This window comes from Agrilus planipennis, unplaced genomic scaffold (assembly GCF_000699045.2).
Source record: "Agrilus planipennis isolate EAB-ADULT unplaced genomic scaffold, Apla_2.0 scaffold180, whole genome shotgun sequence".
Lineage (NCBI taxonomy): Eukaryota > Metazoa > Arthropoda > Insecta > Coleoptera > Buprestidae > Agrilus > Agrilus planipennis.
The window spans coordinates 221,130-245,009 of NW_020442427.1; the positions used below are offsets into that span (position 1 = coordinate 221,130).

Genomic DNA, 23,880 nt, shown 5'->3' on the forward strand with positions numbered 1-23,880 from the left:
TTATAACATAAAAATATTCGAAATAAAAGAAAAACGTCTTGTGCTCCCAAAATTGCCCTCTTCGGAAAGAACTTAAACCTACAGGTGCTTGCGTGTAATATTACAATACCTTAAGCGGTGTATTTCAGCATCTTTATGTTGTAACGAGATGGACACAATGTTTTGTTTGATATCGTAGATTGGCTTTGGGAGTAAAAGATATTTTTCTTTTGGCAGATACGCAAGACGAGCGAATCTAGTCGACGTTGTAAATAGCGCAACAATTGTTTATCTGTGGTACGTACTATAATGAGAAAAAAAAACAATAGAATAGTTAATGAATTGATTATTATTATATATGTGCAGAGGATTACAAAAAGACTGCCTAATGGATTTCTTGTTAAAAGTGTAATAAGGCTTGGCAATTCTTTTTCATTGGCATAATCACCACCGCCACGTGACATTAATGAACATTTGTTTTGAAAAACCCATTACGAAATATTCTTATTTATGTCCCGTAATTAGTTGACAACCTTTCAATAGACCTATGGGAGACTAGAAAATTTAATTTCGTGGAGGTTCCACAGCTTTCTAGCAATTTTGGGCTGTTTCTCCTCCTACTTCCCCATTTTCTGCCACTACATAACAAGTACCTGAATCCTAAGAGGAGTCAATAGAGTAGCATGGTCTAGATGTTTCATCATAGCTTACCATTTGAGAGGAAAACAATTCAATTCCCGGATCGCCTACCTTTATTCAAACATACCTGTGATTTCTTTAGTTCGTGTGGACACAGATACCTACTGATCCAGTCCTATTCCACAGAGAGAGTCTTACATTGTTCCGATGTTTTCATCTGACTGATCCGTCTGGTTTATCCCTCCATAACCACCACCACCCACACATTCCCACGATTTTAAAGGAAGCCGAAGAAGACCTTACTCCCTATCTACCACTTTGCATCATAGTCTACAAAAGTTCGTGCAACAGTCCGCCCATCAACATCAGCCAATGAGAAGAAAAATAATTTTGAAGTAGTACATGTATTATAGGCCAACCACATCCTAGCAGCTGAAAGGACACCGGTTCAGTTCAGGATTCGTTCGCTTTTACCATAGCCTTCTAGCAATCTGGGACTTCTTTTGCCAACTATTCTTTAACAGTTGTGGTTTCACAGATCCATTGGAATTTGTGTAGGTACCTATAGCTCCCGTGAGTTTCAATTATAGTTGTAATGCTCATGAAAAATTGGAATACCAATTTGCAAAAAAAATCCAAATTATTCTAGATCGTGGGATTTTTACATTTTTCTGGATGGTCAGTAGCGGTGTTAGGGTAGGGCGCGGTTGGGCGATCGCCCAGGGCGCCGGACAAAAGGGGCGCCGCAGGCGCCCTCCACTTCATTCTCAAAATTAAGCGGAGAGTACTCGAAATCTTGGTCTTTTTTATACAATATTAAACAAATTCCAGAAAAACCCGACCTCGTCAAGCTCTGTAGTGATCTCCAATTAAAATTAACTGTAGACTCTAGAAAGGCCAGAAAAGTAAAATTTTATTAGTTTGTTTCTAATAAATGGTTATTTTTTATAATAAATAATTATTTGTTTTAATAAATGGTTATTTCATTATATGCTTTCCCTTTTTTCCTATGGGTTTGAATTGTAGTTGGAGGGCGCCGTAGAAATCTCGCCCAGGGCGCTGGTAGTGGTAAAACCGGCACTGTGGATGGTGCTGACCATAGGTAGTTGGAAGGTTGTCCCCTATACGTACGAAGCCTTGTATATATTTAATTAACAGCTAGGTAATATTTATTTTTGGAAATCTTTTGCAGCGTTTTTGAAGTACTCTGTATAAGTGGCTTAACTAACTAATTCTTCTAAGTGGTTTTGCGAATTGAGAGTATTCATTTAAATATTTGCTTGTTACAAAATTTGTTACAATATGAACTGCTTGTACAATGTAACGTTTTGTTGTTGAAGTTTAGAAATTAGTGAATTGTTATTACGAATCGCGATGGTGTTAAATTTTATTGAAGTTGTTTGAAGAAATTACTAAAGAGACTAACTAGAATAATATTGAATTGAATAACATATGCAACATTTTTAATGTCCGATATGTACATAACTTTTATGGTTTTTATCACTACTATTACATTTTAAATAATGTAAGCAAAATGTTACTTATCATTTTCATCTCATATGAGCGATTAACTAGGAATTGTGGACGTCAATATTTTGAAACACTTTAAAATTTAAAAAGATTTCCTTACTGAGATACAACTAGCAATATTTAGTCTACTATATTTTGAATTTCTTAATCTCTCCCAATATTTTTAGCTGCATCACTCTACACCTTGTTTAGAACTTTATCACTGTAAAGCTACTGTTTGTTATTTTTGGAATGATACGAAAAATGAGAAGTTTGTTCATTTTTCAGTTAAAGAATTCGTTGCCTATTTAAAAATTTTTGATCATATAGAATGTGAAAATGAATTTGAAACAAAGGTAAGCTGTACATAGAGTGCGAGAAAGAAAACGTTGTAACGTTTCGAATTGATTTTCCTCGCCATTCTTTTGTTTAAATAAAAATGCATTTAATTGAATAACTTCATGCTCAATTTGTATAGAAATAATAAATAGTTAATTATAAATACTAAATACCTGTAAGTAGTGATATCCTTGTTTTTTTTACCAAAAAATAACAGTTTGTGAGAAGTAGGACCTAATTTACCATTATTTTATTTTTGATACCGTTTGATTTTGTATCACCATACAATTGAAACAATTAATTCTGCTTTAGTTATAAGTAACTACTTAAAATTCATTGCCTATAGCGGAGTAGAGCATCGTCAACAGTTTATTGAAAAATAACAGAAAAGTCTAAATGTTATTAAACAATTAAAGCAAATTATATGTACCTTCATGAGAGTAAAAAAGAAAAATGTACTAAAGAATTTTTAAAACATCACCCCTAATCTAAAATTGTTTCACTATATACTTAACTTACTTATGTATGTAAATGTTTGAGCTTTGGAGATAATCACTGTGTCCTATGTCCATTGTAATTTATAATAACGCGTTTGAAATCACCAACATAAAGAATTAAAATTGATACCTAAGTCAGCATTGAGTATGATATCGTGTTTATTTCGATAAAGTTTAGCCTTTAATACAAATTAGTTTCATTTTTGGAAGAACTGGTTGAAAATACCTAAGGGTTCCAAGAGGTAACAAACCCTAATTCAATAAAATGATCTGAAGAAACGAGATATCTGATAGGGATTTAGGAAAGAGAAATGGGTTTCCACTGAGTAGATATTTACAATTTCTTCTTCGTGAAACAGAAATTACAATCATAAGGTACATTGCAGTAATTTTTCTTTTAAAAGTAAGTCATGATTTGTTTCTCCGTTCCTGAACAATAGTTACCAACATGGACCTAGCCATGATTTTGTTTAATGAATGCGAACAATGAAAACTAAAGGAAATCCTTAGACAATTAATTATTTATACTTGCATCTAATGCTCAATGAAACTGATACCATCAGTGGTATTACTCTGAAAATCCAAACATCTAAAATGATAGATACTTGCTGTAAAAAGGGACAGGTTCCTCGTAATGCTTCCCTAATAATTCAAAAGAACTGCCAACTGGTCTCTTAGGTGCCCAATCATTAACAGATTGTGACCATGCTCCAAAACGTTTCTTTTATTGATTCTTAATCAAACCATGTCTCCTGCAGAACTTATATTAACACTATAAGGACATGGATGTAACTAACAAAGTGCATGTCTGCACGTCTCGTTTCTATGTAAGCCATTTGCTTTCGTTATTTTGGCTTGTTCCATGTTAGAGGTAACAGAGTAAACGTTTAGCTAAATTGCAAGCCACCCTCCTAGCACGTTTTACAACAATTTCTTTCCCTTCGACGTTGTGAAATTTACATTTAAACGAACACGTATTTTAGTTTCACACAGTTTTAATTAAAACTTGAAAGCGCGCAATCAAAGAAGAAGAAAGAGAAAGAAATAAAAGCGTGTTTGTAATTTCTAATTGCAAGAATTTCGAGAAACTGTTTGAGACGTGTTCTTTTAATAGAAACTATCCCACCATCGTCTATATAAAATATTTAATTAAGTGGCCAAGCAGAACAATTCTCAACTGGTGGTGTATTTAATTTCACTAAACAACACCATGGACACCATTTTAAAAATTCGCTACACACTAGCATCTGACAGATTCGACTGAACAATGACCTGAAAGATATTTTTACTCTATTTGATTACATAGCTAGCATGTATGTTCAGTTTGACAAGTTTAGATATTCGAAAAAATCTTATTTCTTGTTAAGCATCACTGATTCCCTCAATTAGCATTAGGAATCTGCACATGGCATTCCCTACGCTGACGCTGTCCGTACATATTCACAATTACAATTGGTGATATGTAAGCCATTAACATGATAAGGCCTTTGGTCCTCGACATTATGTCGCCTAGCGTAGACGACATTTTCATGAGTTCTTCTTGCTGAGTCGATTGGTCAAAATCGACTTGGAAGAACTCCTAAAGATGTTTTCCACTCGATTCAAAGAAACTGTGATGGCATGATGCTTCAATCAAGGTGCCAAGACGGTTGGAATAGTTCGAGAATCACCAATTATATCAATGATTTTCGGGAAAGCTCAAATCAATTTGAGATCAACTACCTGCTTTGTTAATTCACCACTTTTTTTTTGATGACCCTAACAAGCAGAGGTTTCTAGGTCCTTTTTTTTCTCTGTGTCCATTGTACCTGACGGATTATTTTACAGGCATTTTTGGATGTTTTCTGTTTGATTCCACAATGTCCTTTCTGTTATTCGACTATCCAAGAAGCGAAAACAAAAATGTGTATTCATCTCTTTGGATTTGAATAGAAAAAAAAACAAAACTTTTCCGATTACTTAAAATTGCCGTTCAACTTTTTGAAAACTAAAAGGGTTTTTGGATGCTAGTTAAATGTTCTGTGAAAATGTTCAACTTTCGACTATAAAACGGAGTGAAGGCTCATTGGGATCGTTTCGACGCAACTTGAATGTTAAACAGTTAGGAGTTAGTCCTTTTTTCCAATAATCACTAAGCTAGAAGCGTATTCCACAGCTGATAGCATTTCTAGGTAGACAAATATCTACACGAATCTTTTACAATTATTCGATTGATATAGGTATCAACGGACTTTGAAATTGATTAATAACATTTTACGTTCATCTAATGCATTTCCTTATTCAATTTCATTTCAAAACCTAGCACACTGTAAACGTCAAAGTCAATATTTATATATATATATATACTTGTTAAAAATAAAAGCAATTTCTGATATAAAATATAGTGGAGACAATTTTAAAAATGAACTTTTGTTCTTGTAAATAACGACGCACGTCTTTAAATGAGAAGTTAAAAAACAACATTGTTTTATTACGCCAAAAAATTTAGCCACACATTTTATAATAATATATTAAACATGATTGTTGTACTTCGGTTGCTGTAAAATACTAGAGATCATAAGGAATTTAATAGATCTTATCGAAGATTACCTGTCAGATATGTGTTCAAATTCAATCAATTAATATTGTAATGTGTAAATAAAATATACATGTGATATTTTGTGTTTTAATAAACCAGTTTAAGTATCCTGGGTACTAAATGAGCTATTCTGCATTTATTTAAGTAGTACAAACAAAATATACGGCAAAATATAACAAAATTCATAAATTTAACAAAACAGAAGTATTTTGAATATATTTCCAAATTAAATTTTATTTAGACTTTGGTAAAATATTTCTGAGTTCAACGCATTTCATATATTCTAAGATTCAGACATTAAGTGAACTGTTATATATACATCCATACATGTATATATATTCATATACGATGAAATATTGCAAATTATATGAATAAACAATTGTATATGCGAGTCCTCTTTCGGACAACTGCTTCTGAAATTGGTTGTTGTCGTGGCATAGAAGCGCCACATATGAATCGAGAGTGAAAAACAGAAAAATACTGAACGAATACAACCACATTCTGTAAGTATCATTGACAATACTGTAGACCTGCGTACTTTGATAGTAGCACAGTTTTAAGTAACAGCCCTCTAACGAGTATTTGCATCCACAATTTATTGCTGATGAAGCATCGAAGCGCCACGTCTGAATAAAAACTGAAAACACAGAAGAATGGTGATAGATTCTGACAGTACCATTTAAGGATAATTATCAATAAAGAATGCATACTTTTGGCATAATATATAACAGTTTTAAATAGGGGTCCTCTAACAGGTATTTGCTTCTAAAATTAATTGTTGGATGGAGAATTGAAGCACCAAATCTAAATATAAACTGAAAACACGAAAGGTAAAGAAACATGACAGTATTCTCTAAGAATAATTGTCAATACTTTGAATAATATATAAAATAGTTCTAAGTAAAGGGCTTCCTACGGATATTTGTTGTTTGCCGATGGATCATAAAGCGCCACATCTGAATAAAGAATGAAAACATAGAAGGATGGTCTGTGTGCCTGACAGTATTCTCTGAGGATAAGAAAATCGATACGCCACATCTAAATAAAAATTGAAAACAAAAGAATTGTGAACTGACACTATGCTTTAAATACAGTTATCAATACTGTAGAATGCGTACCATGAATGTATTACAAAATAGTTTTAAATAAGGATCTTTTTACCAGTATTCGTTTCTAAAGTTAATCACATCTATTTAGAAAGTGTAAGCTACAGACGTGTAAAACAGAAAGGATGGTGTATCTAGCAGTATCCTCTAAGGATATTAGAATCAAAGCGTCACATTTGATTAAAGAGTGAAAACAGAAATATAAGGAAAGAATCTGACAGTAACCTATAGGGATAGTTATCAATATTGCAGAATGCACACATCAGATGTAATATAAATAAGTTTTAAATAAGGGTCTTCTTAAGGGCATTTGTTTGAAAAGCTGATTGCTGGTGTTTCATGAAATGCCACATCTGAAAAAAGAGTAAAAGCGCAGAAGGATAGCGGATGAGTCTCACAGTATTCTCTAAGGATAAGGAAGTTCAAACGCCACATTTGAATAGAGAGTGAAAACACAGATGGACGTTGGAATAGCATGATAGTATTCTCTAAGGATTATTTTCAGAACTGTAGAATATGTACTTTGAATGTAATACAAAAAGAGAAATCTTGAATCGCCACATCTGAACAAAGATTGAAAGCGCAGAATGATAGTGGATGAATCTCACAGTATTCTATAAGGATAAGAAAGTAGAAATGCCACATCTGAATTAAGAGTGAAAACACAGATGAATGTTGGAATACAGAAGGATGGTCTGTGTGCCTGACAGTATTCTCTGAGGATAAGAAAATCGATACGCCACATCTAAATAAAAATTGAAAACAAAAGAATTGTGAACTGACACTATGCTTTAAATACAGTTATCAATACTGTAGAATGCGTACCATGAATGTATTACAAAATAGTTTTAAATAAGGATCTTTTTACCAGTATTCGTTTCTAAAGTTAATCACATCTATTTAGAAAGTGTAAGCTACAGACGTGTAAAACAGAAAGGATGGTGTATCTAGCAGTATCCTCTAAGGATATTAGAATCAAAGCGTCACATTTGATTAAAGAGTGAAAACAGAAATATAAGGAAAGAATCTGACAGTAACCTATAGGGATAGTTATCAATATTGCAGAATGCACACATCAGATGTAATATAAATAAGTTTTAAATAAGGGTCTTCTTAAGGGCATTTGTTTGAAAAGCTGATTGCTGGTGTTTCATGAAATGCCACATCTGAAAAAAGAGTAAAAGCGCAGAAGGATAGCGGATGAGTCTCACAGTATTCTCTAAGGATAAGGAAGTTCAAACGCCACATTTGAATAGAGAGTGAAAACACAGATGGACGTTGGAATAGAATGATAGTATTCTCTAAGGATTATTTTCAAAACTGTAAAAAATGTACTAATAACAAAATACAAAGATATATAATGAAACACCATACCTGAAGAAAGAATAATACCGAAGAAAAATGATGGATGAGCCTCACAGTATTCTCTAATAGTAAGGAAGCCGGAAGGCCACATCTAATTAAAGAGTGAAAGTACAGATGAATGTGGGAATAGAATGACAGTATTCTCTAAGGATGAGGAAGTCCAGACGCCGCTTCTGAATGGAGAGTGAAAACACAGATGGATGTTGGAGTAGACTAACAGTATTCTCTAAGGATTATTTTCAAAACTGTAGAAGGTGTAATAATAACATAATACGAATATATATCATGAAACACCACATCTGAAGTGAGAGTGAAAACACAGATGGATGTTGGAATAGACTAATATTGTAGGATTCTCTAAGTGTTATTTTCAAAACTGTAAAATATATACTGTGAATATAATACAAAGATAGATCATAAAATGCCACATCTGAACAAAGATTGAAAACGCAGAAGGATGGTGCATAAAGATTAAAAACACAGAAAGATGATGGAGGAATCTGACAATATTCTTTAATGACAATTGTCAATACTGTAGAATGTGTACTATGAATGTAATATAAAACAGTTTTAAATTGGGGTCTTGTTAAAGGTTTTGGTTTCTAAGGTTAATTGCTGTTAGATCATGAAGGATGAAGAGAATCGAAGCGCTACATCTAAATAAAGACTGAAAGCAAAGGAATTGTGAAGGAGCCTAACACAGTATTCTCCAAGGATTGTTATCAGTACTGCTATGAATTTAATGTATAACAATTTTCAGTAAGGGTCTTCTTACGAGTGCCTGTTTCTAAATTTAATTGCTGATAGAATAAAGAGTGATAACGCAGAAGGATAGTGGAAGAGTCTGACAGTATTATTTTGGGGTAGTAGAATGCGTACTTTGAATGTAATATGAAACAGTTTTAAATAAGAATTTTCTTAAGAGTATTTGTATTCACTTTTTGCCGATGGAGCATTGAAGCGGCATCTCTGATTTAAGAGTGAACATAGGTATACTATGATGAAAGATCATGACAGAATTCTTTAAAGTCCATTCATTGTAAATGTTCTTACCTACTTCAAATGTAATGAAAATCTATGTATACTATGTTGGCTTGCTTTTGATTGTAGAATTACACTGCAGAGAGCATAAGGTGTTAAAATGAGGGAAATATTTTCTTAAATAAAAGGGTGCTTAATGAAAGAGGCCAGCATCTTGCCGCAGTGTAGGATAATAATTATCATTAGAGGGAGGGGGATGCTGTTTAATGAATTACAATGTATGCAGCTGCTATTACCTACTTATTTTAATGCCCGTTTTGTCCCACTACATCTTCTGCCAACGTTCCTCATTACGTCCTACTACCCTCTGGTAACAATGTCGTCTATACTTATCACACCTAACCGTTACCTAACTAAATACCGTTGTATTGGGAAGTCCCATGGTAGAAGGCAATTATACATTTGATGACCCGTTACAGATTACGTAGAGTTCAAATGTGGCCATGAAGAACCTCATAGGTACCTGATGGAATTCACATCATGCATGTATAGAAAATTCTTTGCAGTTAACAAATAACGAAAATTGCAAATATGTTGTAGGTATAATGAAAATATTATTATTTTCCCCTGCATTATTCGAATAGATAATCAGGATAATGTGGTTACTTAACGTTTACTATTTCTATCTACTAAAGGATGCTGAAGAAGCACCAAAGCAAGGGGAATCCAGTAGATGGATTTTATGAGAAAATTGAAAAAAAATCACCATTGTTATGACAAAAGAATAAAATCCCAGTTGACAATAATATCCAACGTGTATCCTCAAAATCCGAATCGGATCCCTACTTTTATTTTTTAAAATTGTATGCGGGACAAAATGCTCTGTAACATCGTTGATATAAATCAAGTCCGCGAATGCATTCATCGGAAGGACCTAAAAAGCTTGTTTGCAATTCAAAGCAGACAAATTGCTAATAAAAATATCTTCTATATCCCAGTTTATTGACTTCGGATCGGGGGAAAGCCGCCGAAGCATCAGCGGATGTTGGAAAACTGCAGGACCGGGTCCAGCCAGTCAAGCAGAACGTTTCTTATTATCTAGTTATGTTTGTACGTACCCAGGAGAGGGGACTATTTATGTATTGATCCCCGACGATAAGTCCAAAATTTAAACTTACAAAATGTGCATGGAATGAATAAATTCGGGTTTGAGAAAAGATGGGAAACTATGAGCATGCAATTTTATAGACCATACATGATAGCATTCAGGATATTGAAAGTAGGCCTAAGGAGCCTTTTAATCTTTTAATTAGAGATTTTAATTGTCAGCGGATTTCAGAATGCCATATTAATCGCGATCTCAGTTGTACCGATTTTGACTACCGAAATTGTAAACCGTTTAATTGAGGCAGATAAAATTTTAAAAAACTCTAGTCTTTAGGAACATAAATTGATCGCTATTACGGCCATTGATACATTTTTTGCAGTTTTTCGACAATTATTAATCGAAAGGAGGTGCATATCGTGATGGCTAAGTAAGTGGTAGACAAATACATAAACATTCCTACACTAGAGCATTATTGCACAGTGATGTAATGAGGTTTTTTATACTTATTAGGTAGTTAGTGCCAACCCTGCATGTGTCATTCTTCCACCGCGCCGCTGTCGCCAGCGAGAGCTCCCCCGATGTTTGTGACCCTTGCAGTCCCCGAGGGTGCGTTAATACACAGCTAATAACCCAGTGTTAACACTTCCGGTCCAGTGAGCCTGTGAGGAGGGGGGCAGAAAAGAGGAAGCGACCGGGTATTCCGTCGTTATACGGCGGTCCGCAGGGGCAATTGCAGCAGTAATAGTAATATCGTCGATACAGTAGAGCGAGTCCACTGTGAACCCATTAGCTCGAATTATTCTTCCTTTAACGTAATGCGATTTCCCTCATTTGGCAAGCACAATGCCGCAGCGTCAGGGAGTATTATCATTGACTGCGTTACCATAATCTTTTATTATTGGTTGTTAGACGACAAATTATTATTTATATATATATGGGGGCTTTGTCATAAAACGGAGCAAATTTACTATCTTATCGGTTAGTTAAATATTTATAAGATAAGAGAATGTAAGACAAACAGTTTAATGAAACTTTACAAAAACGGAATACCTGTAACGAAACCTTTTATTACGAAAAGTTTCCTACAACATGGACATTACCAGATCCCACATACTGTAAGTAATGTAAGATGGTGCAGACTCAACATGATCTTGTTTCAGTATTTATCAACTACTTACTACCTTTTAACATAACTATGTGTAAGAAAATCCTGGACCTCTTAAGTTTATCCTGTATCTAACAGGTCAATTGAAAAGTCCCCGGCCTAAAATAGTAAAACACATTTTTTTTGCAAAATTCGTTTTTTTTATTCAACATAATTCCCTTCAAGGGTGATACACTGATTATAGCGATCCTCCAACTTTTCGATACCATTTTTGTAGTACAATTTGTCCTTTGCTTCAAAAGAGGCCTCAGTTTCGGCAATCACCTCTTCATTCGACGAAAATTTTTTTAATGTTTTCGTCCGTAACAGTCTCTTTTGGGCGTCCACTGCGTTCACCGTCTTCGGTGCTCATTTCACCACGTCTAAACTTAGCATACCAATCCTTGATGGTTGATTTTCCTGGGGCAGTGTCCGGAAATTCGTTATCAAGCCAAGTTTTTGCTTCAACTGTATTTTTTCCCTTCAAAAAGCAATATTTTATCAACACGCGAAATTCCTTTTTATCCACTTTTTTCACAATAACAAAAGTTGCTTTACTAAAAATGCTATAAATCATAAGCTAATGATCCGACAGCCGTCAAATTTATAGACGCGTCTTTTGAAGGTTAGGACTAACTGAAAATCATATGGATTTATTTCTGGTGCCGCCATCTATGTGTCAGGCCGGGGACTTTTCAATTGACCCTATATATGTACCTACCTTTATCTCAATCTCTAAATAATTTCACCGTGGATACATTTTTTAGGTCCTCTCTAAACGTATTATTTACTACGCGTATGGTTATTCTTTTATATCCATAACAATGCACAAATTGTCTTTTTTGTTAGCATGAAATTAATTTAAAACCATGCACAGCCACATAAGTGCAGAGCTAAAGTGGATATGATCGTCCCCACATAAGTGTTTGTTCACTTCTGTAACATGACCGCTCGTGTTTCTGATAAGAATTTAAATTATATTTAAATCTGGTCGTCGAAAAGCGGAAGAAGAGTGCACAGGTTGGACACATCATGTTCGCGATATGTTTGCTGATAAGACAAAAATACAGCTGAGAACGAACGGGAATATCGGGATGTCGCAGCATTGTTATTCATGGATTGGGACTTGGGGGCTCCGATGATGTGACGGTAAATATATCCAGTTACAGTCGGTCCAGTGGCAGCCTACTGTGTACGTACGAACATGCTTCACTATGTCGTCGATGATGTTTCCATCAAGATTTTCGCTATCCACCTTTGATTGTGGCAATCGAATATGGATGCACCCGCTAACTCGGCAACAGCGACATACATAGCGAGAAAAAGAAATCAGAGCTTATGTAACGATCTGTTTTCTGAAGCGCTATCCGATTTTGCTCTTCTAATTTGCATGAAATGATTGAAGTTGTTTTGCGAACGAAAAGTAGAAAATGAATCTCGAATCGCGATGGTCAAGGGCCCATAACATCTACTGTCGAATCGAACAAAAAGCCATTTCGATGAATATTTTATCCAGTTTTCAAAGAAGAGGTCAAAAATGCAAATGTAGAATTTTTCATCGTATGAATTCTACTGAGTTGGGTGTTCCCCAATTTCCTTCCTCTTTTCTTTAGAGTTATTTGGGACTTTCTTAAAGTCAATTTAGTATGCCTTTTGTATACAAGTACCACTGTAACTAGCTTCGGTCAATAATTAACCAATTTAAACGCGTTTGGAGATGTCCTACCAACCTAAATTTGTCGACTTTCGTATGTGCAGAAATTTCTCAAACATCGAAAAGGTTCAACATAATTTGAAAAAAAAACGTTATTTTGTCGAATTTCATCCATTCATCTCGCTATAACGGCTTCTCCCTTCATTTTTTGTCATTTCCGTCACAATATCGTGCAACTCGATTAGGTAACCATAGATATGACGTAAAAGCGTCGTGACGGTTCATTGACGACAAGCGAAACTTAATTCGTGATAAAGCGAGAACCATTTCGTGGTGTCGGAAGGAATTACGTCAAAGCGTCGGTGTAGAGCCACCACATAAGAATCTTATGATGGCCTTGTCGTTTTCCTCATATTTCGATTCAAAATAAATAAACAAGATCTAAGTGTAACGAAATTGTACAATGACGAAAATAAATAGGTATTTTTATAGATTTTGGTACAGTTATGTGGAAGTTTGTAGGAAAAGAGAACCTAAATCTTCTGCTTGGCTTAATTGTACCACTCATGTTTTTTTCTTAATGTTATTGAATAGAGACAGTTATATAAGTTTACCAGTTGCATGGATTTTGCAGGAAGATTTTGACAGGAAGAAGCGTGGGTTTTGTAATTTGTTTGTGCAACACAAAAAGAAGGGAAATGTAAAGTTTAATTTACATTCTGGAGGAGGCGGTAGGCAGCTAGTGAATTTCTTTACAACTTATAATTAATACTAGCGACCCGTGGCGTTTTCGACTTTAGCTTTCGGTGGTGGAGCATAGTGAATAAGTTAAATAAAATACTACAGTTGTACTGGTTTCACGTCTTTAATGTTTATCAACTAGACAATTGTTTTGATCAGATCATATTCATTTAATTTGTTTGATTAATGATGGTTAACCAAACTAATTTTGCGTTGAAGCGCTCGCTTAGTTGATTCCTTTCCCATTCCTGTATTGCCTACCTAAGGGTGTTTCAAAAAGGCAGAGAGATACATTACAAACAATTTTGAGAGTAATTCGATAGCAAGGCAATAAAATCATTAAAAGAAAACCTATATATTACCTTTCAAGAGTCTATCGGCACACCAGTCGCTGGAGCAGGCAGAAAAAGGTTCATCCAGATTTCAATGGGAAGAAGAGGAATCTTCATCATCATATGGTTGTCAGTCTTAAGACTGGTTGGACACGCACCTCCACTCTTTCCTATCCTGAGTTAAACTTCGCATTTCCCTAAAACTAGAACATTCCACTTCTTTAACTATTTGTGAACAGTAATGTAATCTACGTCTACCTCTACTCCTCCTAACTCCTGTTTCTGCCTCTAATATGTCTCTGACTACTCCTTCATATCTGAGAAAATGTCCTACCAACCTATCTAACAGAAATCTCAAGGGAACAAAAACATTTTCTATAATTTCACACGTATACATAAGTACTAGTGAAAGTGAAATAAGAAGAGACATATGATGAGATCGTTCAGATTCTAGTTTTGCCTTTGACGCTATGAAACCCTAAAAAGGGAACTTAAACTTTTGCTTTGTCGCACAATGTGCCTAATTTACAGACCGTTTGCTATTATCGTTCTGTTTACTGATATGACGATGATATGTTTTATCGGACCATAAAACGAATTGGATAAGTGTCATCCCGAGGAGAGAACAATGGAGCCATACTTTAGTCTTAAAGTGGCAATGTATGGCTCGGTTTTGGGGATTTCTTTTGTTCCGGACGAAACAATGCACTTACACACACGCATCCATCTTCGAAAAGGGTCGGTTGGTTATTTTTCGTCGTCGTTGTCAAACGCGGTGGGCGCGCTCTTTTGTGGCCTATTCATCAAGAAGCGTTGACTTTTATCTTATACGAACTAAGGGAGAAGATTAACTTTTCATATGAGAACGTCAGGAAGGTTAAGAGGAATATCCAGCGGAAAAGCCGACCCGTTTCCGCATTCTTTCATACAGCTACTACATTATTCCGTTGTATTTAAACAAAGACAAAAAATTATTCAGGAATACCTACAAAACAAAACATTTAAATTATTGTATACAGTACTGACGGATTGAGAACGTAACGTAGGGATGTTTTATTGTTTTGATTAAATTTAAATTGGATTAATACGAGAGTATCGGCTTTCCAATAGAAAAGAATTGTGCAAATCTATCGCGTCGAACCTTCTTCCTTTGTGAAGTCCAGCCAATTAAAAAGTTGTAACCAATGCAAAGTCTGAATAGTTGTCTTTTTGAAATATCCATGTACCTACTTACTCATACGATGGTATAAAATCGAAGATGATGTTTTAAAACATTCTCCTGACAAAAGAGAGCATCTTAAATCTAGTTTTCAATAAACCGACCCCTTACTGTCTCGTATATTTCCTATTCTCCAGAGTCCCTAAAATGTCTAAGAAGAAACCGAAGAAATGCCGTCAGTTAAAACGCTTTCAAAGACGTTCTCGAAACCTATTTTTCAAACTGCTGTACCTCTTTACAAACCTTTCTCTTGTAAAATGAAATTTTCCTAAAACTTTTACCGGCAAGATCTCCCAGAGTAGCATTCTGATAAAAGTTCATGGCTGAAATAGAAGACCAATATGAAACGTACACGGAATCACGGAATACACATTTAATAAAAATTGACAAATGTAAAAGAAAGCAGTTTTTTAATTCAGACCAATTTAAAAAAAGGGTTCCTTAATTGAGGACCTCATCGCATACTACAACTAAATAACTGTTCACATCTTTAAATCTTCAAAGTGGCACAAATCCTTAGCTGTCAAGAATTATCGCATACATTTTCCGCTAGTCGAGATGGTGATTCCCAAAGCTCATTAAAGTTCAACTTTTGCAACCTAGTAGGCAGCTTTAAAGGAAGATAAATTCGTAGCTCCTAATACAAATAGATCGGTTCGCTTTCTTTTCGATTCCACGAGTCGCTACTGAATGAAAGACAAAAATCTGAAGCCACAAGAGGATAGCAATCACGATTCGTCCTGCTTCACTGACGGTGCTTTTAGTGGCCGAGCAAATCGCTTTGACATTATTCATGTGGACAAATTGACCCTCGAAGCGAATAGAACTGTTCTGAAGTGAACCAAACTACATACATAAATACATTTGCTATAGTACCTACGTCTATCTAAAGTAAGTATTAGCAGCTATCTTATTACATACACCACTACACATGTACATAAGCCGTCTGATATCTTCCCCAATCACTTTTATTAAACGCTGCAAATCAAGATTAGACATCATTAAACCCTTTTAATCCCTATATGCATCCAGCACTTTATTAAGTAAGTAACAATTTCATTCCAGTGATGGATGATTTGAATAAACTGTAGCTTATTTTACATTACAGGGGTAGATAAAGTTAAAGAGTCATACTGGATTCCTAGGGTCTGGATTTTAGACTGTAGAGGAACCAGACTAGGCCTTTGTACATTATAATAGTCCTATAGTTGTAGGTACGCCTCTAGTAATCATCTTCACCCAAGTTTAATTGAAGTTACGAATTTACAGTTGCTCTTTTTGTTATCAAATTATTTATGATATATTGAGGTTGTCGTCAAGGGTGTCGTTGAATTTTCTGGGCAAATTGTTCCTTCACATAGAAGGCTCCTAGTAACCACGATCTCAACACCACCAGTTGAACAAACAATTTACATATATCCATGCCGATGAACAACCTGAAAAGTGTGTTAATTTTATTGCGTCGGCGTTAAGTTTAAACGCTGTAAAAACAATTCTCGTTATCATTTTATTCGAATGTCCACTTCTGTGTTCAAGGTTTAGACAAACATTTTATAAAGTCGCTTCGAAATTATTAAGCTAAGTCTAGTGTTAGCAAAGCGAAATGGAATGTAAGTATGTTAAATTACTTGTACATTGTCATTCAAGTCTCACATTACTTGGATAAGTCTTTTAAAACTGTAAGTTTCTTTTCTTTATTACAGTTCGCATGTTCCCTAGTGTATTCAAATTCTTTGTTGTTTTGTTGCTCCTGAATATTGCCAGAGCCTATCAGGGTAAGTCTTACCTTTTTTGTCATAGAAGTAAACTGAAGATTAGTTTTCATGTACAAACACAGAAAAAAAAAACATAAAATCAGTCAAAAAACAAAATTATGTTATCTTACAATAGTCAAATACAAATTTTGTAGTTTATGAAATGCAATTAATGATGAATTCTACGGATTTTTATAGATAGTGACTGTTTTGTATTGCTTTTCCAGAATGTATTTCTGAGCATAACGTTTTCCCTCATGAAACCGATGTCACAAAGTACTACAAATGTAACAAGCAACACAAAAAAATCCAGATGCAATGTCCGCACACCATGCAGTTCAATCCGTCCGTTGGAATGTGCCAGAATTTCATCAAACAGGACCAGTTCATGAACGTCCCGAGTTCACAACAGAGACCGCCATTTTATCCCGACGCACCCTTCCATACCCATCAGCCACAGTCAAGCCCTTCCACTGCTGCCAACATTAACAAACCCGGCACTCCGGGAAAACATAATCACGGAATTCAATACGCTGCGTATCCAGATTCTCCATATCACACCGAAAACTATTTACGAACAAACCCCTATTATTTCACTGGTACTCATTACCCTTCCAAACCGTTCTATTATAAACCGTCACATATTGGATCTGGATACCTCCAACCCTACCATCCGCACCATCACACCATTGACTATGGAGATAGCTATGGGCAAAACTATCAGTACGATAAACCCTACGATCAGGGACCGTCCTATCTTTATCCCAGCTACGGATCTCGCTCATTCACTTATAAACCATTCCGTCACGGAAATAAGTCCAAATTCAACAGCAACCACAGTCACCATGGAAACAAACCTCATCATTATGGTCAACCAAGATAAACATACTTGCAAATTAAAAGAATTTCATTTAAAATAATCTGTGTTAACAATTTTATGTAAAAAAAAGGAATTATTATATTTGATGCTTTTTATTTATTTATTTATTTTAATTATCAAAATAATTAAGGCCCAAAAAGAAGTATCACGAAATTACATGGTAGGATAAAATCACTTTCTTAATTGCAAATTGTACAAAAAGTTTGAAAAACAAACACATATCAATGTAAACTGAATTTCAAAATAGACTAGAGCCTCCCGTCAAATAATTGAATTTGAAGGATCGCCTAAAATTATTAATGTGCCTTAAGAGAACAGGCGGATAAGTATTTTGATCTATACTGAATAAATCTAAAGCTACTGGGTCTCGACCATTTCCATAATTTTCAAATTATGGTTTATTGTAATGATCAATTGTTGTGTTATAAAGAAATTCGTCCTGCCTGGATCGAAGTACTAGGATCAGTCCAATAGTATACTCTAGTTGCCTAAACTGGTCAGCACTGAGACTCAGAGTACAATTAGTGACCGATCACCAAATACCCGAATACTCAGCTACACTGGTTTTGAAATCGCCACAATGATACAAACAGTACTACAAAATATGCCTGATTTTTCATTTTTGAATTATAGAAGTGCATCAGAAACTGGCTCCCCTAATTTATTTTACACACAAAGAAAAATTCTAATTAAAATTCATTATCCATTATTCAAAATTTAACAGAAAGTGATTGCTTACAAAATATCATACACAAATTTCGTTGTGCGCTTTTTTAGGTAACACAAGCGACGACTTGAGAACCGAAGATAGAGATATTATATCACATGAAATCATTAAAAAAAGTGACATCATCTTTTGGAAAATACGAAGTGATCAAGGAAAATACGAACAAATATCATCATCCATCTTTTCATACCTATAAATAATAACGTAATAAGTCCAATAAATTCAATTTTATACTTTTGAGCGGTATTACACTTTAATCAAAATATTTTGAGAGTTTGGTTAGTTTAGGACAGTTTCAAGGAACCAGGTGATATTTTTAGGTATGGACGTGGTTTAAAAAACATATTCCACACGCTCAATCCCTGATAGGACAAAAAATATTTACTTGGAATAATAACGGTGTACGAAAGAGTATTTGTTCATTATCTTATCTATATCTACTTAATAGAAAGGTCAAATCAATACAATGGTCAAACTCCACGAAAATGCTGACATATTCATTCGTCAAGTGCAACCACTTCAAGCGCCGTAGTACTTAACACCAATGTTTGACAATAGAACTTGTGCCGCCCTATTATGTCGATTCGAACGTGCAATGTTTTTCATAAAAATGTAGGTCAAGAAAAAAGTCGAGGACGAAACTTTAACGTGATGAAGACCATGCTGGATGCGCTGGACTTCGGTTAAGTTCCAAAAGTCGTTGTCAGTTAGAATGTGGTCAGAGAACGGGTATCAACTGTTATTTAAATTCGGTTGTTACTCTTAATATTGGTTATGGTAAATTTTAAGAGAAGGAACTGCAAGACCTATCAAAGTGAATGGTTTTGAGAGTTATTCGTATAAAGTTTGACCAGTGAAGCTTAGGACGAAGAAGAAAAGCACTCTCTTCGGCTACAGGAGGTATGAGCACTTTTAAATTTTATGGATTGTGATGGACTCACTCTTTCGTACCTCAGTATTGTACAAAATTTTTCTAAAAATCCAGAGATCCTTTTCAACGTTTATTATCTTCATTTTAGGTATGTTTGGTACACTTTCACTTTTCTACATTGGTGCTATCATCCTTAGAACAAATGGTAAGTGTAATTGCCCGTTTGCTTTTATAATGCAGTGTTAAAATAAAGCAAATTATTGAAAAATCACTTACGTTAATTATTTTTTCAGGATGTTTTGCTGCTGAAGATACTTCCCGCTATCTACCACATTTGGAGGATTGTTCAAAATTTTACAGGGAGTTCCAGGGAGTTCGACATGAACTTCAGTGTCCCTTTCCGAAACTATTTAATGCTCAGTTAAAAGTTTGCGATACTCCGGAAAAATCCGGATGCGTAAGACTTCCAAATGGTTCCGATGTGAAAGCGCCCACAGTTGCTCCACAACCATCCCAAAGTGTGGTCATACCCAACAATTCAGATGTATCACAACATGCACAATCTTTAGAGTCTGGGATATCTCACGTTCTTCCAGACAGTCAAGCAACTTCAACTCCATCTTCACAATTAACAGATGGCATGCCATCGTTTTCATCCTCTTCTGATAGTAGCTACTCCTCCGTAGTAGACACTATCGAAGCGCCCAAGAATTTTAGCATGTCAGAACCCACCATGCAAACAAACCTTACACAAAACGTGAACGCTTTGGAGGATGGTATATCCCATGCGATGGATTCTTTCGATATTCCAAAGCCATCACAGCCTGATACGTCCACAGACGAAAACATGAATATCTCCAGCAACCTTCCATATACCGGATACATGCCATACTCTCATGAAGACACGGACACCTCCGACGATATATACGATAATCCGTCAAATCCGCAGTCACAAACTTTATCGGAAGATTTAGACTCTTTAGAATCAGGTTTGTCTCATGGTTTAGGTACGTTTGAGTTTCCCATGGGAAGACCGCATCCATTGGACAGCGAAATTGGATCTAGTGGGTACTCCAACGGAATCCCAGATTTTCCTCCACCGTCATCAAGGGAGTCAATAGAAGAAATTGGAAAGCATGAATTTCCCCATAATTCAGAAAGAAGTTTAGAATCACTTGAATCAAAACTATCGCACACCCTTTCATCATTTCACTTTCCCGAATCGGGTGATGATTCAGAGTCTATTGAAAGTCCTAATCCAAGTGATGATTCGGTACCAGACGGTGGATACTCTCCAGGTCAAAGTTCCGAATCAGTCGAGTACCCAGGTGACACTGACGCAAATATAAATGGAAGTCCCGAGTCACACTCAAATTTAGATTCCATAGAGCATTCTTTGAGTCATGGCCTAGGATCCCTTCACTTTCCAAATGGTTTACAGCCAACAGCTGATCCAGATGAAACAGGAATGTTCGGCAGTTCTGAAGAAAATCAGCAAGAAAGTCAAACTTCCTTCGGTAACTAATTGAGTAGCTACTTAAATATTTCCAGTAGGCATGTTATACATTAAACCTCGTTAAATTCTCTAAAGTTCTAAAAATTTGCATTAAAATTTGATTTGTATTAATCTTAATTCCTTTGCATACGAATATAGATTTGAAATAGATTCCTTCCATTTATCAACCTTTTCTAGAATGTCCCCCATCATCCCAAGAAGAAGCTATTAATATGGTGTACCCTGGTAACTGCTACAAATTTTACAAATGTTTCAACGGTGTTCCAGAGGTCTACGACTGCCCAGCACCTCTACAATTTAATCCCGTCGTCGGTATTTGCGACGAACCAGAAAACGTCGGTTGCTCATCTCAGAACGTCTACAGTAACCATCAAAGTACTCCCTCGGCACCTGAGTTTGGTTGGAATACAAACGGAGACGGAGCTTGGAATTTACCTAACAATCCGAATTGGAATGTGCCTGGTACTCAACATCCTAATCATCATACCAGCAATGAATATAGTCAACACGAAGGCGGTGGAATCGGTGGCATTGAAAATGGAGACAATGTACAAAGTACTTCATTGGAGGCTGGCGATCCGCACAATGTGAGCGAAGATGAAAGTAGTGATAGTGACAATTCTGATGACAATTCTTCTTCGCAGGAGAACAAAAGCTCGATGCAAGATGATTATCAAGATAGCTTCAGTTCAGAAAGTAAAGACTCTGGTTCAACTTCAGAAGAAAACACCACTTCTGGTGCTTCCAAAGGTAATAAAAAGCGTTCTTTTGCGCTGTTATCGAAAATAGAGAAAGGAATACCATTTCTAAATTCCGGCTGGAGTGATTCAGGCAATTCTGATGGTAGTTCAGATGGATCATTTGGTTCAGGTGAATACGACGGCGACTTTTTCTTCAACGCAGATGCGTCGTCGTCCTTTATAGATGGGTGGCGCCATATTCTCTTACCTGTTTCAAAAGACTGGAATAACAGCATTCAACAGCTTTCAAATGCCCTTCAAAGTATTCCTTTCCTTCCCCACAAACATTTAAAACAGAGCAGCGAAAAAACAAGTTAAATAAATAATACAAGTCATTGTATAAACTTTATTTTTATATTATTTAATAGGTGTATAGTTTTGTTAGTTTGAATGTTTATTTAAAAAAATATGGAGATGTTTATTTTTCGCTTTTGTAAAATGCTTATATTAAAATAAATTATTGGAGAAATTAACGAATTTTGATATATCACATCAACTTGTTAAAACGGTACTTTAAAAATGATGTAAGTAATTAATTAAGTTATTAAATTTCTTAGTAGTTGCTTTATTGAGTGACAGATTGCACAGTTTACACATTTTGTTGATAATATCCAGGCATAATATCTTCCTCGTCAAAAACACCTGGTTCTTTTTCCAGAACCTTTAAAAGAATCTCCTTATGACGTTTCAAATCAGCATCGCCATCCACGATAATATTGTTAACAACATCCATCTTTTCGCGCACTTTCATCCTAATAGGAGGGAACTCGGAAATATTGGTCAGAGCTTTGATGGCAAAGAACTGAACGTAAGGAGTAAATCTGTCATTACAAAGCTCCAACAGACGTTTAGGTATATTGACAAACTTCTTGCATTTGATTTTGACTTTTGTATGGACAGTGCCAAACATCAGCAATGATGTAGCATAAGTATAAACGTCTGGGTTTTTGTGGTTCAACAGTTTATTTAGCTTGTAAAGAATTTTATTTTCTAGGAATAGTTCCTGACCAACTGGACTGGAAGTCAAAATTTGAAGACATTTGAGAGCGTGTGCCTGGACGGCTACGTTGTCTCTTTCGAGCAAATCCAAACACGTGCCGAATCCGTCCAGCTCCATCACTTCACTTATGGAACTGGTTGTTGTCATCAAATGGTACAGGGCTTTCAGGCGCATCACGATTATTTCGTCCGTCTCAAGTTCGATCCCATCAGTTAAGTAAGTTAGAAACTTGTTCTCCACCAAATCGCAACCTGTTACCCAAAATTCTGACACCACATAGACTACTTCGTTAGCTTTCAGACGAACTAAATCGTTAGCTTCTGAGGCGATCAGTTCCGCTAAATTCTGAAGAATGACTTTGTTTTGAGTAATTGCTGTTTTTCCGTCAGCTTGGTTAGCAATTACAATCAATGCATAAAGTGATCGTTCTCTTATGACCTCGTTGCTGTTTAGTAGAAGATCTGCCAAACGATTAGGTATACGAAGCCTAATTGCATCGAAAGCTTTTTCAGGGTCGTGACATAAATCACATATGGTTGTTATAGCACAAATCTGTAAGTCTTCGTCTTTGCTATGAAGTTCTCTGCGAAGTTTTGGTAAAGCCCATCGGTCGAAAGCACATGGTCGTCTAGTTATATCGACATTTCCAATTGGAGTGTACGGCAAATGAGACGATAAACGTAAATACGGTGGTTCAAAATCAATACCGTCAATCACAATATTATCTCTCGCTTTCGCGACAGTTCGGTTTATGACTCTTGGGTTTATCCCACAGGAACGAGCTTGAATATATGAGTGTTTATGAGGTGAATACATGGTTATTTAAAGATGAAAACAATAAAAATGGTTGACTGCGAATAAGATCTGTATAAGACAAAAGTCAAAAGGTTGACAGATTGGTTAATTCTATGTATTAGAACTGTATCCAAAGTGATCGCTTCAGTTTCTACAACAAACTCAGTGAAACTTTCGTTCTTTAATTTTTCAATGGTACACTCTCATAATTTTAGAAAATACCACAAATGGCGCGGTAAACGCCATCTGTAGTACGATGCTACATTTTAGGATTACGTATGCTCAAACAAGGTTCACTTGTGTGGATATCTACTTGCTGAAACGAATCCCGGCGTAGCTAACCTCAACGTGATAGGCACGTTACCATAATCGAATAAAATAATTCGAAGTGGTCTGTATTCTGTCG

The 23,880-nt window shown here is 35.6% G+C and overlaps 4 protein-coding genes across 6 annotated transcripts in view; 3 read left to right on the top strand and 1 right to left on the bottom strand.

The window, feature by feature from the left end:
- LOC108740568 (gamma-aminobutyric acid type B receptor subunit 1) overlaps positions 1 to 5,276 on the top strand; it is a 172,165-nt gene extending 166,889 nt beyond the window's left edge. Inside the window, exons 18-19 of the mRNA XM_025980234.1 lie at positions 217 to 276; positions 805 to 5,276. Of these exons, the coding sequence (XP_025836019.1) occupies positions 217 to 239 (23 nt within the window). The 3' untranslated portion in view covers positions 240 to 276; positions 805 to 5,276. The remainder of the gene's footprint in view (positions 1 to 216; positions 277 to 804) is intronic.
- An 11,433-nt stretch (positions 5,277 to 16,709) lies between these two features.
- Positions 16,710 to 17,889, top strand: LOC108740551. The gene is made up of 3 exons (XM_018474909.1): positions 16,710 to 16,801; positions 16,895 to 16,966; positions 17,173 to 17,889. The coding sequence occupies exons 1-3, from the start codon at positions 16,795 to 16,797 to the stop codon at positions 17,826 to 17,828; spliced, it is 735 nt and encodes a 244-aa protein (XP_018330411.1). The 5' UTR covers positions 16,710 to 16,794; the 3' UTR covers positions 17,829 to 17,889.
- A 1,286-nt stretch (positions 17,890 to 19,175) lies between these two features.
- LOC108740556 (dentin sialophosphoprotein-like) lies at positions 19,176 to 22,187 on the top strand. 3 transcript variants are annotated; one of them, XM_018474913.1, is made up of 5 exons: positions 19,176 to 19,452; positions 19,572 to 19,628; positions 19,717 to 20,940; positions 21,117 to 21,526; positions 21,584 to 22,187. In XM_018474913.1, the coding sequence occupies exons 2-5, from the start codon at positions 19,574 to 19,576 to the stop codon at positions 21,995 to 21,997; spliced, it is 2,103 nt and encodes a 700-aa protein (XP_018330415.1). In that variant the 5' UTR covers positions 19,176 to 19,452; positions 19,572 to 19,573; the 3' UTR covers positions 21,998 to 22,187. The 3 variants fall into 3 exon arrangements, with proteins under 3 accessions (XP_018330415.1, XP_018330414.1, XP_018330416.1); XM_018474912.1 differs by having other exon boundaries at positions 21,117 to 22,187; XM_018474914.1 differs by having other exon boundaries at positions 21,207 to 22,187.
- On the bottom strand, positions 22,188 to 23,575 carry LOC108740558 (radial spoke head 14 homolog). Its single transcript, XM_018474915.1, has one exon. The coding sequence runs from the start codon at positions 23,493 to 23,495 to the stop codon at positions 22,269 to 22,271; it is 1,227 nt and encodes a 408-aa protein (XP_018330417.1). The 5' UTR covers positions 23,496 to 23,575; the 3' UTR covers positions 22,188 to 22,268.
- Positions 23,576 to 23,880: the final 305 nt, after the last annotated feature.

Excerpts from the sequence above, each read along its gene's own strand:
- LOC108740558 (XM_018474915.1), bottom strand. The coding sequence starts at position 23,495 with ATGTATTCACCTCATAAACACTCATATATTCAAGCTCGTTCCTGTGGG.
- LOC108740551 (XM_018474909.1), top strand. Across the intron at positions 16,967-17,172 it reads TATTGCCAGAGCCTATCAGG|AATGTATTTCTGAGCATAAC; the intron begins GTAAGTCTTACC and ends TTGCTTTTCCAG.
- LOC108740556 (XM_018474912.1), top strand. The coding sequence starts at position 19,574 with ATGTTTGGTACACTTTCACTTTTCTACATTGGTGCTATCATCCTTAGA. Across the intron at positions 19,629-19,716 it reads TATCATCCTTAGAACAAATG|GATGTTTTGCTGCTGAAGAT; the intron begins GTAAGTGTAATT and ends TTATTTTTTCAG. Across the intron at positions 20,941-21,116 it reads AGAAAGTCAAACTTCCTTCG|AATGTCCCCCATCATCCCAA; the intron begins GTAACTAATTGA and ends AACCTTTTCTAG.